This window comes from Scophthalmus maximus, chromosome 18 (assembly GCF_022379125.1).
Source record: "Scophthalmus maximus strain ysfricsl-2021 chromosome 18, ASM2237912v1, whole genome shotgun sequence".
Classification (NCBI taxonomy): domain Eukaryota; kingdom Metazoa; phylum Chordata; class Actinopteri; order Pleuronectiformes; family Scophthalmidae; genus Scophthalmus; species Scophthalmus maximus.
In genome coordinates, this window is record NC_061532.1 from 19945820 (window position 1) to 19962500 (window position 16681).

General features: G+C 46.6%; 2 protein-coding genes across 6 annotated transcripts in view; both read left to right on the forward strand.

Moving 5' to 3' along the window:
- vta1 (vesicle (multivesicular body) trafficking 1) overlaps positions 1 to 1975 on the forward strand; it is a 31753-nt gene extending 29778 nt beyond the window's left edge. For all 4 annotated transcript variants that reach the window (XM_035617300.2, XM_035617301.2, XM_035617299.2 and 1 more), the window contains one exon: positions 1439 to 1975. In XM_035617300.2, the coding sequence (XP_035473193.1) occupies positions 1439 to 1584 (146 nt within the window). In that variant the 3' untranslated portion in view covers positions 1585 to 1975. The remainder of the gene's footprint in view (positions 1 to 1438) is intronic.
- Positions 1976 to 3120: 1145 nt separating this feature from the next.
- Positions 3121 to 16681, forward strand: part of adgrg6 (adhesion G protein-coupled receptor G6) — a 57463-nt gene continuing 43902 nt past the window's right edge. For both annotated transcript variants that reach the window (XM_047328592.1, XM_047328593.1), the window contains exons 1-4: positions 3121 to 4403; positions 6552 to 6692; positions 8197 to 8432; positions 11783 to 11871. In XM_047328592.1, coding sequence (XP_047184548.1) covers positions 8431 to 8432; positions 11783 to 11871 — 91 coding nt within the window. In that variant the 5' untranslated portion in view covers positions 3121 to 4403; positions 6552 to 6692; positions 8197 to 8430. The remainder of the gene's footprint in view (positions 4404 to 6551; positions 6693 to 8196; positions 8433 to 11782; positions 11872 to 16681) is intronic.

Here is a 16681-nt window from a genome sequence, read left to right on the forward strand (position 1 = left end):
CCCTCCCTCGTACCGGCCTGAGAACCTGTGGTGACGGGACGTTCAGACCCTGGAATCAGTTCATGGTGGAGTCGCTGCAATAATCCTGCCGCGCTCTAGATCGTACCTGAGGTTATTCCTTGATTATTGTCGTAATAAACTACAAATGTTTGTGCTGAGCTGTGATTTGTCGGTTAACCACTGAAGATAATTCCTCTTTACAATCTGAGCCTCGCAGATGGTTTTGGTTTGACTTGGCCACAGTTTGAGATCTGAGCGGAGAGAACTGAAATGTGTTCGGTTGGAGGGTGGGTATCAGTTTTATCTTTATGGTAACAATTTATTTTGCATTGCATTGTATAATATTAAATATTAAACAGCCGGCGGGAAACAAAATATCCTCCACATACATTTTTACTCCTTTTCCCTTCAGACACATTTGTATTCAGTCAGGCTGAGGAATCTTTTTTATTACTATTTTTATTATTACATCACCATAATTAGATTTCTGTTTGTGTTTTTAAACTTTCCACTGTTTTGGAAAAATGTGCACATTGACGGACAATAACAGTAACAATAAACCAGCCGGTGTACGGGGAGAGACGGAAGAAAAGAGAAAATGATTTTCTCTTGTTATGTTTAAAATTAATGATGAAGTTTAAATTAGAAAATAGGAACAAAGGACAGCGGAGACGACATCAGCGGTCAGTCCGAACTCTTTCCACAGTCTGGATCTGTGAGGAGATCCTGGTCGTCACGGTGATTTTTCCTGGACTGAGGGTGAGAGTGAACACGACGTCTGTATGTTTTCTATAGCGTGAAATCAACCGTGAGGCTCAGCTGGGCGGAGGCCTGTAACCAACTGCAGACACGCAGAGAGAAGACTTTTATTCTTTTTAGGTGAAGGTTCATTTGTTCTCACAGATTCTTTGTGGCTGTTTTGCCTCGAACATTCAAAGGAAAGAAACTCGAATCGGATGATGTCATACGGAGCACGGCGATGGACGGCAGGAGGAAACAGAACTCCTCTGATCGCGTGTCTTCTCATCTCCGTTTCATCTGGTACATTTAAATCTGAACATAATTCGACATGTTCAAGGCTTCGGTCGCATTCGTCCTGCAGCAGTGACAAGACGACGTGATGACCAGTGTTTTCATAACCCGACTCAGAGGAGATGTAAAGATTCATCTACAGATCTGATGAGGTCACAGGGAGGAGCTGGTCTCTGAGGGACACATACACACACACACACTCTGAGCTCCGCAGAAGGTTGGTCCTCATTATAATTTACCCACAATCCTCTCCTGACAGGCGCTTGTGTTGACTTTCCATGACGTCAGGTCACAGACTCCAGGTCAGATGGAATCTCTACCTTCAGGTGTTGAACATTATACGACTCGCTGACTTCCTCCTCTCCTCTCCCCCCCCCCTCTCCTCCCTCCCCATCCCTCGCTCCAGGCGGCGTTCACCTCACGGCGGAGGACTTCACCAAGGCCCAGAAGCTCTGCAAGTACGCGGGCAGCGCGCTGCAGTATGAGGACGTGGGCACGGCGATCCAGAACCTCCAGAAAGCCCTGACGCTCCTGACGACCGGCAAAGAATGAAGCCTTTGTCCTCCTCCGATCTGATCCCTCCATCATCCCTCCTCCTTCCATCCCCCTCTCTTCTCCCGAGCAGCACTGCTTGAACTGCCACTGATGTGGCCCACAGCGAGCTGAGGACACACACACACACACACACACACACACACACACACACACACACACACACACACACACTGAGGCCGTCCTGTTCAGCTCGCTGTCAGAGGAGGACATGATGGAAATCAGTCTGCAACAATGGCTGCCAGTGTCTGACGCTGCGTCGCACTGACTCACTGACTGACTGATCCACTGACTCACTCACTCACTCACTGACTCACTGACAAACTGTCTGACTCACTGACTCACTCACTGACTGATTCACTGACTCACTGATCCACTGACTCACTGATCCACTGACTCACTGATCCACTGACTCACTGATCCACTGACTGATCCACTGACTGATCCACTGACTCACTGATCCACTGACTCACTGATCCACTGACTCACTGATCCACTGACTGATCCACTGACTGATCCACTGACTCACTGATCCACTGACTCACTGACTGATCCACTGACTCTGACTCTGACTCACTGACTCACTGACTCACTGATCCACTGATCCACTGACTCACTCTGACTCATTGACTCACTGATCCACTGACTCACTCTGACTCATTGACTCACTGATCCACTGACTCACTGATCCACTGACTCACTCTGACTCATTGACTCACTGATCCACTGACTCACTGATCCACTGACTCACTCTGACTCACTGACTCACTGATCCACTGACTCACTCTGACTCACTGACTCACTGATCCTCTGACTCTGACTCACTGACTCACTGATCCACTGACTCACTCTGACTCACTGACTCACTGATCCACTGACTCTGACTCTGACTCACTGATCCACTGATCCACTGACTCACTCTGACTCACTGACTCTGACTCTGACTCTGACTCACTGACTCACTGATCCACTGATCCACTGACTCACTCTGACTCACTGACTCACTGATCCACTGACTCACTGATCCACTGACTCACTGATCCACTGACTCACTCTGACTCACTGACTCACTGATCCACTGACTCACTCTGACTCACTGATCCACTGACTCACTGATCCACTGACTCACTCTGACTCACTGATCCACTGACTCACTGATCCACTGACTCACTGATCCACTGACTCACTGATCCACTGACTCCCTGATCCACTGACTCACTGATCCACTGACTCACTGATCCACTGACTCACTGATCCACTGACTCACTCTGACTCACTCTGACTCACTGACTCACTGATCCACTGACTCACTGATCCACTGACTCACTGATCCACTGACTCACTGATCCACTGACTCACTGATCAACTGACTCACTGACTCTGATCCACTGACTCACTGACTCTGATTCACTGACTCACTGACTCACTGACTCATTGACTCACTGACTCACTGACTCACTGACTCACTGACTCACTGACTCACTGACTCATTGACTCACTGACTCACTGACTCACTGATCCACTGACTCACTGATCCACTGACTCACTGACTCACTGAGCCACTGACTCACTGAGCCACTGACTCACTGACTCACTGACTCACTGACTCACTGATCCACTGACTCACTGATCCACTGACTCATTCTGACTCGCTCACTGACTCGTGTTTGATTGGCAGAGCCCATAAAGAGCTTCATGATTGATCACTGTTGGTTTACATACGTTTATATGAAACCAAACCTCCCACTGCGTTTTCTCTGAGCTGTGTAAGATAAGAGAAACTTTATTGATCCCTCTTCAGTTCCGTGATTAAAAAAACAACGTTATAATACGACTCCTCCCCCACGAGACTAGTGTCAATCGATTGATCGACATCAAGTGATCGGTATCAGTTTGTGGAAGTCGTTCTCCGGCTCTTGTACGAACAGATAAAAGATCAATATCAGTCTGGTCATCAGACTCTCAGCAGGAAACATGGAGTTTGTTCCCGTGAGGCGATGATTGACAGCTGACATGATGTAAACCTGAGTCGGACCCTGAAAGACGAGAAAGACGGACTTGTGTCAAATTTAATGTCAACGGATAAAAGACTTTTCCTGTCTTTTCTTACAACGTGCAAATTAATTCAAACGTCCAAACACAAACCTGTGGCAAGTCTTGCATCTGATTTACGTCACGTTGGGCTCAGACCTCAGAAGGACGGAAACGAATCATTACAATCTAATAAATCGTAAATGAAGCTGTCACCAGGGGGCGCTGATTCACTGTCGGTGAGGTTCCTCCCCTGAAATATTTCACTCTAACGCGTTGATGAAGCGTCACTTTCTCCTGCGATGGAGGTGGAGGGTCCTCTGCTTATTTAACATGTACGTTTGCTCAGAACTTATCTTAGCCAGATTTTTTGGGGGTTGTTGTTTTATTTGTTTTATTTTTTCTAAAGTTTCTCTTGTCAGAATCAGAGTGATTGAGGGTGATTTGAATAAAATATTTGAAATGATGCTGCAGTCTTGTATTTTTAATGTTTTTGCTTCACTAACATGATAAAACAGTTTGTTCCAGGCACTTTAGCCTTGGACTTAGCATTTAGCATCTGAATCACAAGCTTGATTCCAGTGTATTTTACACTGGATGATGCAGCGAGGACGAGCCGCCGCAAACATTTCTCCACCAAGTGGTGCAGCTGTCGTTGAACATCTTGTTCGTCTGTAAATGTATAAAGTTCATTTAAACATGAGAAGATTTTGTTTGTTTTTCAGCCCAGAAGCTCCCGGAGCCCAACACACTGTAAAAGCATGAAGTGTGACGGAGGCTGTGTTGAGGTGAGGGTTGAGTTCACACCTGCAACCGCTGACATGTGCTTCCACTTTGCTTCGTAATGATGTTTTCTTACGGGTTCGGCCAGGAAGAGGAAGTTACAAACCCCGAGTTCAAAGTGTCTCAACTCGTATTAAAACCAGTAAGGTGTTCACCTCCGAACACGGGCGTCACTGCACTGTAAGAACTTATCTCTGGGTTTATCTCCTGTCTGTGGGTTTATCTCTGGGTTTATCTCCTGTCTCTGGGTTTATCTCCTGTCTCTGGGTTTATCTCCTGTCTGTGGGTTTATCTCCTGTCTGTGGGTTTATCTCCTGTCTCTGGGTTTATCTCCTGTCTGTGGGTTTATCTCCTGTGTCTGGGTTTATCTCCTGTCTGTGGGTTTATCTCCTGTCTGTGGGTTTATCTCCTGTCTGTGGGTTTATCTCCTGTCTGTGGGTTTATCTCCTGTCTGTGGGTTTATCTCTGGGTTTATCTCCTGTCTGTGGGTTTATCTCCTGTCTCTGGGTTTATCTCCTGTCTGTGGGTTTATCTCCTGTCTCTGGGTTTATCTCCTGTCTCTGGGTTTATCTCCTGTCTGTGGGTTTATCTCCTGTCTGTGGGTTTATCTCCTGTCTCTGGGTTTATCTCCTGTCTGTGGGTTTATCTCCTGTCTGTGGGTTTATCTCCTGTCTCTGGGTTTATCTCCTGTCTGTGGGTTTATCTCCTGTCTGTGGGTTTATCTCCTGTCTGTGGGTTTATCTCCTGTCTCTGGGTTTATCTCCTGTCTGTGGGTTTATCTCCTGTCTGTGGGTTTATCTCCTGTCTGTGGGTTTATCTCCTGTCTCTGGGTTTATCTCTGGGTTTATATCTGGGTTTATCTCCTGTCTGTGGGTTTATCTCCTGTCTCTGGGTTTATCTCTGGGTTTATATCTGGGTTTATCTCCTGTCTCTGGGTTTATCTCTGGGTTTATATCTGGGTTTATCTCCTGTCTCTGGGTTTATCTCTGGGTTTATCTCCTGTCTGTGGGTTTATCTCCTGTCTGTGGGTTTATCTCCTGTCTCTCTGTTTATTTCGTGTCTCTCTCTGTTTATTTCGTGTCTCTCTCTGTTTATTTCTGGGTTTATTTCGTGTCTCTCTGTTTATTTCGTGTCTCTCTGTTTATTTCGTGTCTCTCTGTTTATTTCGTGTCTCTCTCTGTTTATTTCTGGGTTTATTTCGTGTCTCTCTGTTTATTTCGTGTCTCTCTGTTTATTTCGTGTCTCTCTCTGTTTATTTCTGGGTTTATTTCGTGTCTCTCTCTGTTTATTTTGTGTCTGTCTGTTTATTTCTGGGTTTATTTCGTGTCTCTCTCTGTTTATTTTGTGTCTGTCTGTTTATTTCTGGGTTTATTTCGTGTCTCTCTCTGTTTATTTCGTGTCTCTCTGTTTATTTCGTGTCTCTCTCTGTTTATTTCGTGTCTCTCTCTGTTTATTTCGTGTCTCTCTGTTTATTTCGTGTCTCTCTCTGTTTATTTCGTGTCTCTCTGTTTATTTCGTGTCTCTCTCTGTTTATTTCGTGTCTCTCTCTGTTTATTTCGTGTCTCTCTCTGTTTATTTCGTGTCTCTCTCTGTTTATTTCGTGTCTCTCTCTGTTTATTTCGTGTCTCTCTGTTTATTTCGTGTCTCTCTCTGTTTATTTCGTGTCTCTCTGTTTATTTCGTGTCTCTCTCTGTTTATTTCGTGTCTCTCTCTGTTTATTTCGTGTCTCTCTCTGTTTATTTCGTGTCTCTCTCTGTTTATTTCGTGTCTCTCTGTTTATTTCTGGGTTTATTTCGTGTCTCTCTGTTTATTTCTGGGTTTATTTCGTGTCTCTCTGTTTATTTCTGGGTTTATTTCGTGTCTCTCTCTGTTTATTTCGTGTCTGTCTGTTTATTTCTGGGTTTATTTCGTGTCTCTGGTCCGTGGCGTCCATGTTTCCGTCTGTTTTAAATCCGTGACATCACAGCCAAGTTTATTTTTCTACCTTTAACTGTTGAACCGTTCTCTTCAGTCTCGTACAGTCTGTTCAGTCCTCGCTCGTAAACCCCTTTTATTTCTCGAGTGAATCTGCCAGGGACACAACGTCTTTCTCTTTTATGAATGTAACATATTTGTTCTGTGCTGAATCTTTTCTCTCCCTCGGTTGTTTTCAGTTTTTTTCAGAGGGAGGTCAGGACTTCGGCCCGAGGCAGAAAACGACACCATGTGTTCAGGTCACGTATAAAACCTGCAGGAGACTGAAACAGGAAATGAAGCGACACCGACACATGTTCATGAAAACATGACATCATGAAGTATGTTTGTGATTTAAAGGGTCATAGTTTTTATTGAGCTTTACATTGATTAGATTAAATCCATGATTTCCTCCCTGTAAACATGGGGAGGGAGCTTTCGTCCACCTCACGCTCAACTTCATGACTTTTGTTCTACGCGTGGTCGTCATGTTCGTTGATGTAATAAAAACTCCACCACAGATGAAAAGTTCATCTGGATGCAAATCTCTGCTTTATTATCTCATCAGACAGGAAGTTAAAAACAAATGAGCCGCTCATTGTTTCCTCTCCACCTTCACCTTCCTCGTCTTCATCAGTTTGACTGTGACACCAGTGAGATGCTGAACAGATCATTTCACCCCCTTTCACAATAAGAGCCTGATGCACCTGCTCGTACACAGAAGTCGTGGGACGACAGAAAACAAAAAGTTGTCATTCAGATGAAAATTGAAATCATTATAATTAATAAATGTGACTATTTCCTTTGCTCAGTATTGAACGTGCACGTGTGACGACGGAGTCTTGAATTTACCTGAAATCTAATTTCAGAATAAAAGTCCAACCAGAGGTTCAGCTCGTGTTGTTCTGTCCGACTGTTTTATTTTGAAAGGTTTCTGTCCCCTCCTCTCTCTCTCTCTCATCCCCCTCCCTCTCTCTCCCTCCCTCTCTCTCTCTCTCTCTCATCCCCCTCCCTCTCTCTCTCTCTCATCCCCCTCCCTCTCTCTCTCTCTCATCCCCCTCCCTCTCTCTCCCTCCCTCTCTCTCTCTCTCATCCCCCTCCCTCTCTCTCCCTCCCTCTCTCTCCCTCCCTCTCTCTCTCTCTCATCCCCCTCCCTCTCTCTCCCTCCCTCTCTCTCTCTCTCTCTCTCTCATCCCCCTCCCTCTCTCTCCCTCCCTCTCATCCCCCTCCCTCTCTCTCCCTCCCTCTCATCCCCCTCCCTCTCTCTCCCTCCCTCTCTCCCTCTCTCTCTCTCTCATCCCCCTCCCTCTCTCTCTCATCCCCCTCCCTCTCTCTCCCTCCCTCTCTCTCTCTCTCATCCCCCTCCCTCTCTCTCCCTCCCTCTCTCTCTCTCTCTCTCTCTCATCCCCCTCCCTCTCTCTCCCTCCCTCTCTCTCTCTCTCTCTCTCTCATCCCCCTCCCTCTCTCTCCCTCCCTCTCTCTCCCTCCCTCTCTCTCTCTCTCTCTCTCTCACCCCCCCCTCTCTCCCTCTCTCTCTCTCTCTCTCTCTCTCATCCCCCTCCCTCTCTCTCTCTCTCTCTCTCATCCCCCTCCCTCTCTCTCCCTCCCTCTCTCTCTCTCTCATCCCCCTCCCTCTCTCTCCCTCCCTCTCTCCCTCTCTCTCTCTCTCATCCCCCTCCCTCTCTCTCTCATCCCCCTCCCTCTCTCTCCCTCCCTCTCTCTCTCTCTCATCCCCCTCCCTCTCTCTCCCTCCCTCTCTCTCTCTCTCTCTCTCTCACCCCCCCCTCTCTCTCTCTCTCTCTCTCTCTCTCCGTCACTCTCACTCTCTTGGTCTAAACTTTGCAGACATGCGTCGCTCTGTGTGGATTTGGTTTGTTGGATTCAGAGAAACAGGAAACAAGAAACTGTGAACCAGTAGAAGAAGAGTGAACCAGTAGAAACAGTAGAGGAAGAGTGAACCAGTAGAGGAAGAGAGGATCACTGTTGGGTCTGATCAGACCTTTGAGGACTATGCTGATGATGAAGATGAAGATGAAGATGGTTTGGTGGAGAAACCAGCTGCTGCTGCTGCAGTGAGACATGTGAGTAGAGACCTGGTTCATGTTCACATCCACTTTAGTCCAGTTTCACGTCCTGACGCTGTGACGTGTTGTTGTGTTACTGTGACGTGTTGTTGTGTTACTGTGACGTGTTGTTGTGTTACTGTGACGTGTTGTTGTGTTACTGTGACGTGTTGTTGTGACGTGTTGTTGTGTTACTGTGACGTGTTGTTGTGACGTGTTGTTGTGTTACTGTGACGTGTTGTTTTGTTACTGTGACGTGTTGTTGTGTTACTGTGACGTGTTGTTGTGACGTGTTGTTGTGTTACTGTGACGTGTTGTTTTGTTACTGTGACGTGTTGTTGTGACGTGTTGTTGTGTTACTGTGACGTGTTGTTGTGACGTATTGTTGTGTTACTGTGACGTGTTGTTGTGTTACTGTGACGTGTTGTTGTGTTACTGTGACGTGTTGTTGTGTTACTGTGACGTGTTGTTGTGTTACTGTGACGTGTTGTTGTGACGTGTTGTTGTGTTACTGTGACGTGTTGTTGTGACGTGTTGTTGTGTTACTGTGACGTGTTGTTGTGTTACTGTGACGTGTTGTTGTGTTACTGTGACGTGTTGTTTTGTTACTGTGACGTGTTGTTGTGTTACTGTGACGTGTTGTTGTGTTACTGTGACGTGTTGTTGTGACGTGTTGTTGTGTTACTGTGACGTGTTGTTGTGTTACTGTGACGTGTTGTTGTGTTACTGTGACGTGTTGTTGTGTTACTGTGACGTGTTGTTGTGACGTGTTGTTGTGTTACTGTGACGTGTTGTTTTGTTACTGTGACGTGTTGTTGTGACGTGTTGTTGTGTTACTGTGACGTGTTGTTTTGTTACTGTGACGTGTTGTTGTTCTTGTGTTGTTGTTCTTGTGTTGTTGTGACGTGTTGTTGTGACGTGTTGTTGTTCTTGTGTTGTTGTGACGTGTTGTTGTTCTTGTGTTGTTGTGACGTGTTGTTGTTCTTTTGTTTCTGTGACGTGTTGTTGTTCTTGTGTTACTGTGACGTGTTGTTATGTTCACCTCCATGATTTATTCCCATATTGTCCCTTTCTGGAGTTTTATTTGAAGTTCTGATCCTCAACCCTCTGAACCCGAAGCCGTCACCTCGTCAAACCTCAACCCTGTAATGTACAGTCAAGATACAATATCTCATCCTTTTTTTTCAGGACAACCTAGACTATCAGAATATGTATATGTATGCTTCAGTGATATCACATGAATGTATAAATAGTTTTATGATCATAAAGACAAAAGAAAAAACAAATCGGAAATTGAATCTCACAGACATTCATCATAATGACCCACCAGACAACAGTGATGAAGATGATTTCCTTGTTTCTTTGAAGCCTTGGCTTTACGATCAAACAATTCAAAACATTCTTACTAATGCAAATCAAAAGTTATGTACATATTACAAATAAGACCCAAAAGACACTTCCTGTCTGCAGTGACAGAGGAGAGTCAGTAGTAGTAGTAGGAGTAAACAGGAGGAGTGAGAGGTCCTGTTTTCAGTGTAAAATCTTTGTTTATTTTCGACCAGTCCACAGCACAGCGTCTGATTGGTACAGGTCTGTAACAAAGCCTCTGATTGGTCAAGTGGATCTAAAATGGACGACTAGAAGTCCGCTAACAACAACAGGAGCCTTTCACGTCTTAATGGGATAAAAATGATCATCAGAGTCATTCAGTGTTGGATTAATCCTCATGGACATGTTGTACAAAGACTCCGAAAGACACTGACGTTCTAGGTTGCGCTAGCAACCTTCTGAAAGGGCCTGAAAGGTCTTAGCTCCCGTCAAAACAAACTGTAAGTTGCTGGAATAAACTGATCAAATGTGATGAGGACTTTTATTACATGACGCATGTTCTGTCGCATACGACACGTTCAGCCTCGGACAGTTAGGTAGATATATTTGTTTTATTTCAATATGGTTTTATAGATCTTCTTAAGGAGCTCTGCAAAGAAACAGGTCAACGTTGACCTGTCTAATTAATGTGATGAGCCTCTCTTCTGATTGGCCGACTGTTTTCTGAGTGATGCACGGCCAGACCAACCACCTCCTCTGTTCACTGGAGCATATTCGTCCATATTCATTCATTTGTTAATTTCTACACTGACACCCTTTTTAATCGTCATTAGCAGCTAAGGATGGAGTCAAGCTCCGCCTCCCTAATTAACATCAGGACGTCACGGCGCCGCACAACCACACAAGTTCATCCGAAGGCGGAGCTTAAAAAAAAAAGTAAAAGTCCGCTGCAAACATTGGGACGGTTTGTGGTTCAGGTGGAAAGAGGCCGAAGCAGTCGAGTCAGAGAGAAGTCGGATCACGTGGAGGAGAAGGAAACACGGAGTCTGTTGTGGAGAAACGTCTGTTCAGTTTGATTCTGGTGTGAAAGTCGTCATGTAACTTAAACGTGTGTGATCCAGGACACAACAAAATGTCTGCCGCCGGCCGGCCGGCCCATGAATCAGTCTCTTTATGCGCTGGTGTCCGCGGCCTCGCTCGCTGACCTCGCTCCACTTGTCATTCACTCCCGGCCCTTTGTGCTGGAGACGGAGGCGGGAACACGACGCACGAGTCGACAAAGAGGCGAGTTTGTCTTTAATGTCAGGAGCTGCAGGAATTCGCTGCACGACGATGAGATTAACGTCCAGTTGTGTTCCCTCGGTTCTGCGATATTTAAGTGTTTGAGAGGAGTCTCAAACTTCTCTTCCTCCACCTGGAGCCATTTTCATTTCTGTGTTTAGTAATTCATCAGTCTTCAGGCGACCTTTGACCTTTGGCCTGTTCGGTCCGGACCGCAGGAACCTGCGTCAACACGGATCGTTCGTCAGATCAGGAGAATCAAATCTCACACCAGAGTTTCACATAAAAAAAAGACATTGGAGTCACTTGTTCCCAGAATAAATCTAAAATCAGGAGATAAATATCATGAGATGCAGATATACAAATAGAGCTAAATATGAAAACTGACCAGAGACTGAAGTTAAATCTACGTTCATTAATGTGAACACAAAAAAGATGAAACCTCGTATTTCAGGAGCAATTATTTCGTCTCTCTCGGTTTATTTCGTGGATCCTCGAACCAGACGACGTCACCTGATTTGAGGATCCAATCGCCACTGGTCGCCGCAATTAACGTTTCCATGACGACAAACTGAAAAAGGCCACAGGCGACGTGAACGTTACGAATTATTCTCTGCGCGGGAGACGTCGGTGTCGGTCTGTGACCGAGAAGCGATCCCATCATGCATTGCAGAGCCAAACAAGCTACATCGCACATGACATGAGAAGTGGTCCCACGTCTGCTGACCTCTGACCCCTGTTGACCTCTGTTTCCTCAGGGCGTCCGGTGCAGGAGGAGGAGGACGGCGGCTCCATCACGTCGTCCCTGTCGTGCTGCTGCTGCTATGCTCAAACCTGCACACGCACGGTAAGATCCCGGCTCGGCCGCCATCTTGTTTTCCTCTTCCGCTATTTGTCTCCGAACAAATGGATGCTGAAGACAATCCGTGAATGAATAATGAATCATTCCATGTGATGAGTTCAGTGTCCAAAAGACTTAACGATCTGAGACGTTGAATCTGAACATTTAAAGTCCGACGAGTGAACGTGACGACAGCCCATAATAATAAGAATCATCATCATCACCATCATCACCGTGTCCGTCACAGGGAGTTGAACTGTGGACGTGGCAGGCGACGCTCCGATGAGAAGATGTGAAAATGAATCTTTGACGATGATTTGATATTGAACTCCAGGATGATGATTCGTGTGTGATCATGTGTTTTCCGTGTTCTGCTGTCGGGTGAAAACGCTGCGTGTCTTTTACTCCAGTTGCTGTTTTCACTCATGAAAAATTCATTGGAAACCTCAAAAAAAAGATCCTGTAAAAAACCAGACAAAAGTCTGTGTCCTGAAGAAGAGCTGCAGCGTTTTCACGTGACTCCAGAGATTCATCTTCCATCTCTGCTCCGCTTCTTCTTCCCTCGTTTCCTTGTTTCTCCCACCGCTCATCTTGTTCCTGAACGCATCTCGTCCTCTTCAGGCTTCATTAACAAAAACACGAACGTTTGTCATCAACCAATCACCTGCAGTCAGACGTTGGTTTCTCTCTTTGACCAGGAAGCACTTTTATTCTGGAGCCGCGCTGAAACTCATCCCCACGTTCATCCCGTCGTGAGGTCGCAGAGTCAGGAAATCTCAGTTTCTTAATATTTCATGCTTCATCATTTGTCGTCATTCTTTCAATCGATCATCTTCATTTCACCTGTGAATTTTTAATGGAGCTGAAATATATCAGTGAATATAAACATGAATAAGAGTGTGCGTGCGTGCGTGCGTGCGTGCGTGCGTGTGTGTGTGTGTGTGTGTGTGTGTGCGTGCGTGCGTGTTTTAGTGCTGCTGGGAACTTTACGAGTGTGGGAACTGCTTGGTTTTGCCTGAGGCTGCTTGTACAGGGTATGGAAAATACATTAAACACACACACTCAGGTCATGTTCTTGTCACCAGAAGCAGAGTGTGTTTGTTTGTGTGTGTGTGTGTGTGTGTTCCCGACCAGAGAGACAGACACAGAGAGAGAGAGAGAGAGAGACACAGAGAGAGAGAGAGAGAGAGAGACAGACAGACAGACAGACACAGAGAGAGAGACAGGCAGGCAGGAAGAGGAAGGGGAGGAGGAGGAAGAAGAGGAGGGGGAGGAGGAAGAGCAGGAGGAGGAAGAAGAAGGGGAGGGGGAGGAGGAGGAGGAGGAAGAGGAAGAGCAGCAGGAGGAGGAAGAAGAAGGGGAGGAGGAGGAGGAGGAGGAGGAAGAGGAAGAGCAGGAGGAGGAAGAAGAAGGGGGGAGGAGGAAGAAGAGGAAGAGGAGGAAGAAGAAGGGGGGAGGAGGAAGAAGAGGAAGAGGAGGAAGATTGAGTTGAAATCACATTTGAACACAACAAATACACACACACACACACTGACACTGTGTGAGTCGTCAACAGCTGGTGATTAAATTCTCGTCTGCGTCGCCACATTCTCACGGTGAAGTGACATTTAATTTAAAGTGTAATCAACAGAGACTGTCCCGTCTTCCCCCTGAGACACGGACATATTTCATAACATCACGCGGACGTGAGCACCATCCAGATTTTATCATTCACGTTCATAACTTACCTCTCAACAGAACAATGTTCTGTAAGAAACCTGCTGGATTATGTTCAGTGAAGTGAAAGCCTGTGTTCTGTGTCCTGACCAGCAGGGGGCGACTCTATGAGAACACGACGTGATTCATAACGTCAGTAAAACATTTCCCTGAGAAGTTTATGGTTCAAGTCTTCTTCAACACGTGATGTTCATTTTGTACATTATGACCCAGTTACAGTCCAATAAAGTACTGGATGTATTGGGGGCGTGGCCAAAGTGTGACTGACAGCTGGTACTGTCCCATTGGTCAGACTGGCCCATAGGATTTTTAACGACTCGGCTTTAAACGCAAATCAACAGAGAGTTGTCATTAATAAAACAGTAAATCAGGACTCTCCTCCTCCCCTCCTCCCTCCTCCCCTCCTCCCTCCTCCCTCCTCCCTCCTCCCTCCTCACCTCCTCCCTCCGCCCCACCTCCCTCCTCCCTCCTCCCTCCGCCCCTCCTCCCCTCCTCCCTCCGCCCCTCCTCCCCTCCTCCCTCCTCCCTCCTCCCTCCGCCCCTCCTCCCCTCCTCCCTCCTCCCCTCCTCCCTCCGCCCCTCCTCCCCTCCTCCCTCCTCCCTCCGCCCCTCCTCCCCTCCATCCCTCCTCCCTCCTCCCTCCGCCCCTCCTCCCCTCCTCCCTCCTCCCTCCTCCCCTCCTCCCCTCCATCCCTCCTCCCTCCTCCCTCCGCCCCTCCTCCCCTCCTCCCTCTGCCCCTCCTCCCCTCCTCCCTCCTCCCTCCTCCCCTCCTCCCCCGTCTTGGATGCCTCTCTCAATTATCTCCTGGTGAAGGACGAGAGGACGAGGAGAGGGAGGAGCCTGAACACCTGGACAGTGAGTCAGCGTTCACCTGTCGCTCCACCTGAGCTGATCGGAGCTCGTTCCAAAGACTTGGTGTCGAACGACTGTCGGGGAAGTTTTCTGTGTTGAGGTCACCAGACACAATATCACTGAATCAGATGAGTGTCACATGCTCCGATGTGTAAACACTGTGTCAGGACCTGGAACTGTGGCTACATCCACACTCACACCTTTTAGTTCGGATCCCGTCGTTCCACAGGACTCAGAGACGTGTCAGTGTGAAAACGCCGGGCTGTGTTTCAGCTTGTAGGCGATGACGCCCACGTTCTCTTCTCTGATTGGTTCTCCTCGACCGACTGCAGAGTGAAAGAACAAGTTGTTGCTTCTGGTGTTTGTTGGGACGTTGTTTGCTCGTCTACTGTGACACATGGAACAAACTGCGAGGTCCTTCACAACAGATGTTAACTAACTCCTTCACGTTGGACCAACCAGTCGGTTTGGAGCCAACTCGTCCGTTGACGTGTCGATGTCGAAGTCTTGTCGTCCACATGAGCCTTTAAAGTTCCCGAGGGTCAGAGTCGCTGAATATTGAAACTATGGAGTAAAAGTCTTCAAGGAGGTTCAGAGGCTTCGTGGAGAAGAACTTCTGACGAGAAGGATTCTTTTTCACAAAAACCTTCTGATGCTTCACCGACCGCAGGAGGCGGTTGAACTTTGATCTGTCTGAAGCAGGTGAGCAGATAAAACTGTCTCCAGCCGGCGGACAGGAGGGAGGAGACGACAACAAAGGGCCTGAGGAGAAGGAGAAGGAGGGATGACGGAGGAATGCGAGTGAAAGAATGTGAGAAACGCCAGAGAGGACAGAGGTGGAAACGGAGAAGGGCAGGTTGATGGAAACCAATCCACAGGATTAGTGTCTGGAAAAGGCTGCGAGAGGCGGACGAGCTGTTTTTACTTTCCTTCAGTTTCAGGTTCAGTATCAGTGGAAGTGAAATGTCAGCAGAGAAGATCTCTTCCCCCGTCTCCGCTGCTCGTGTCTCCTGGACTGAAGATCCCATGATCGCAGCTTCACTACCTGTTCTCTGAGAATGTGTGGACGTCGTCCTGAGATCTCTGGTACAGGTGAATAAACATCGGGGATAAGAACGACCTCACATGACTTTGGTCCATGTCCCATCTGCTAACATGGAGGGGGCGGGGCTTGGGAGCGACACTGCAGCCAGACACCAGGGGGCGATCAGGATGATGCCGTCACCTCGTCCATCTTTATTTACAGTCTGTGGTTCATGCGATAAGGTTCTTTGAATAGAAGTTGTTCGCCGATAAAATAAAAAACTTCAAAATGTGTTGGAAACTCAAACAACTTCCTTTCTGCCTACGATACTTGTCTGTACCGGAACAAAAACATTTATTGTTTCTTTATGTTGGATGATATTTTTTAAGTTAAGAGGTTTGAATTTGTTCATCAAACAGCAAATGAAGTTTTGTTTGATGGAAATATATTGAACTGTATGAATTATTATTATGTTTTCACCCTCAGTGGTTGGTTGAGTGTGTCGGCCGGTTAGTTGATTGGTTTATTGGTTGGATAGTTGGTTGGTTAGTTGGTTGGTTTGTTGGTTGGATAGTTGATTGGTTTATTGGTTGGATAGTTGGTTGGTTAGTTGGTTGGTTTGTTGGTTGGATAGCTGATTGGTTTATTGGTTGGATAGTTGGTTGGTTAGTTGGTTGGTTTGTTGGTTGGATAGTTGGTTGGTTTGTTGGTTGGATAGTTGGTTGGTTAGTTGGTTGGTTTGTTGGTTGGATAGTTGGTTGGTTTGTTGGTTGGTTAGTTGGTTGGTTTATTGTTTGGTTAGTTGGTTGGTTTATTGGTTGGTTTGAGTGTTGGTTGGTTTGTTGGTTGGTTAGTTGGTTGGTTAGTTGGTTGGTTTGTTGGTTGGATAGTTGATTGGTTTATTGGTTGGATAGTTGGTTGGTTAGTTGGTTGGTTTGTTGGTTGGATAGTTGGTTGGTTTGTTGGTTGGATAGTTGGTTGGTTAGTTGGTTGGTTTGTTGGTTGGATAGTTGGTTGGTTTGTTGGTTGGTTAGTTGGTTGGTTTATTGTTTGGTTAGTTGGTTGGTTTATTGGTTGGTTTGAGTGTTGGTTGGTTTGTTGGTTGGTTAGTTGGTTGGTTAGTTGGTTGGTTTGTTGGTTGGTTTATTGGTTGGTTTATTGGTTGGTTTGTTGGTTGGTTTATTGGTTGGTTAGTTGGTTGGTTTATTGGTTGGTTTGAGTGT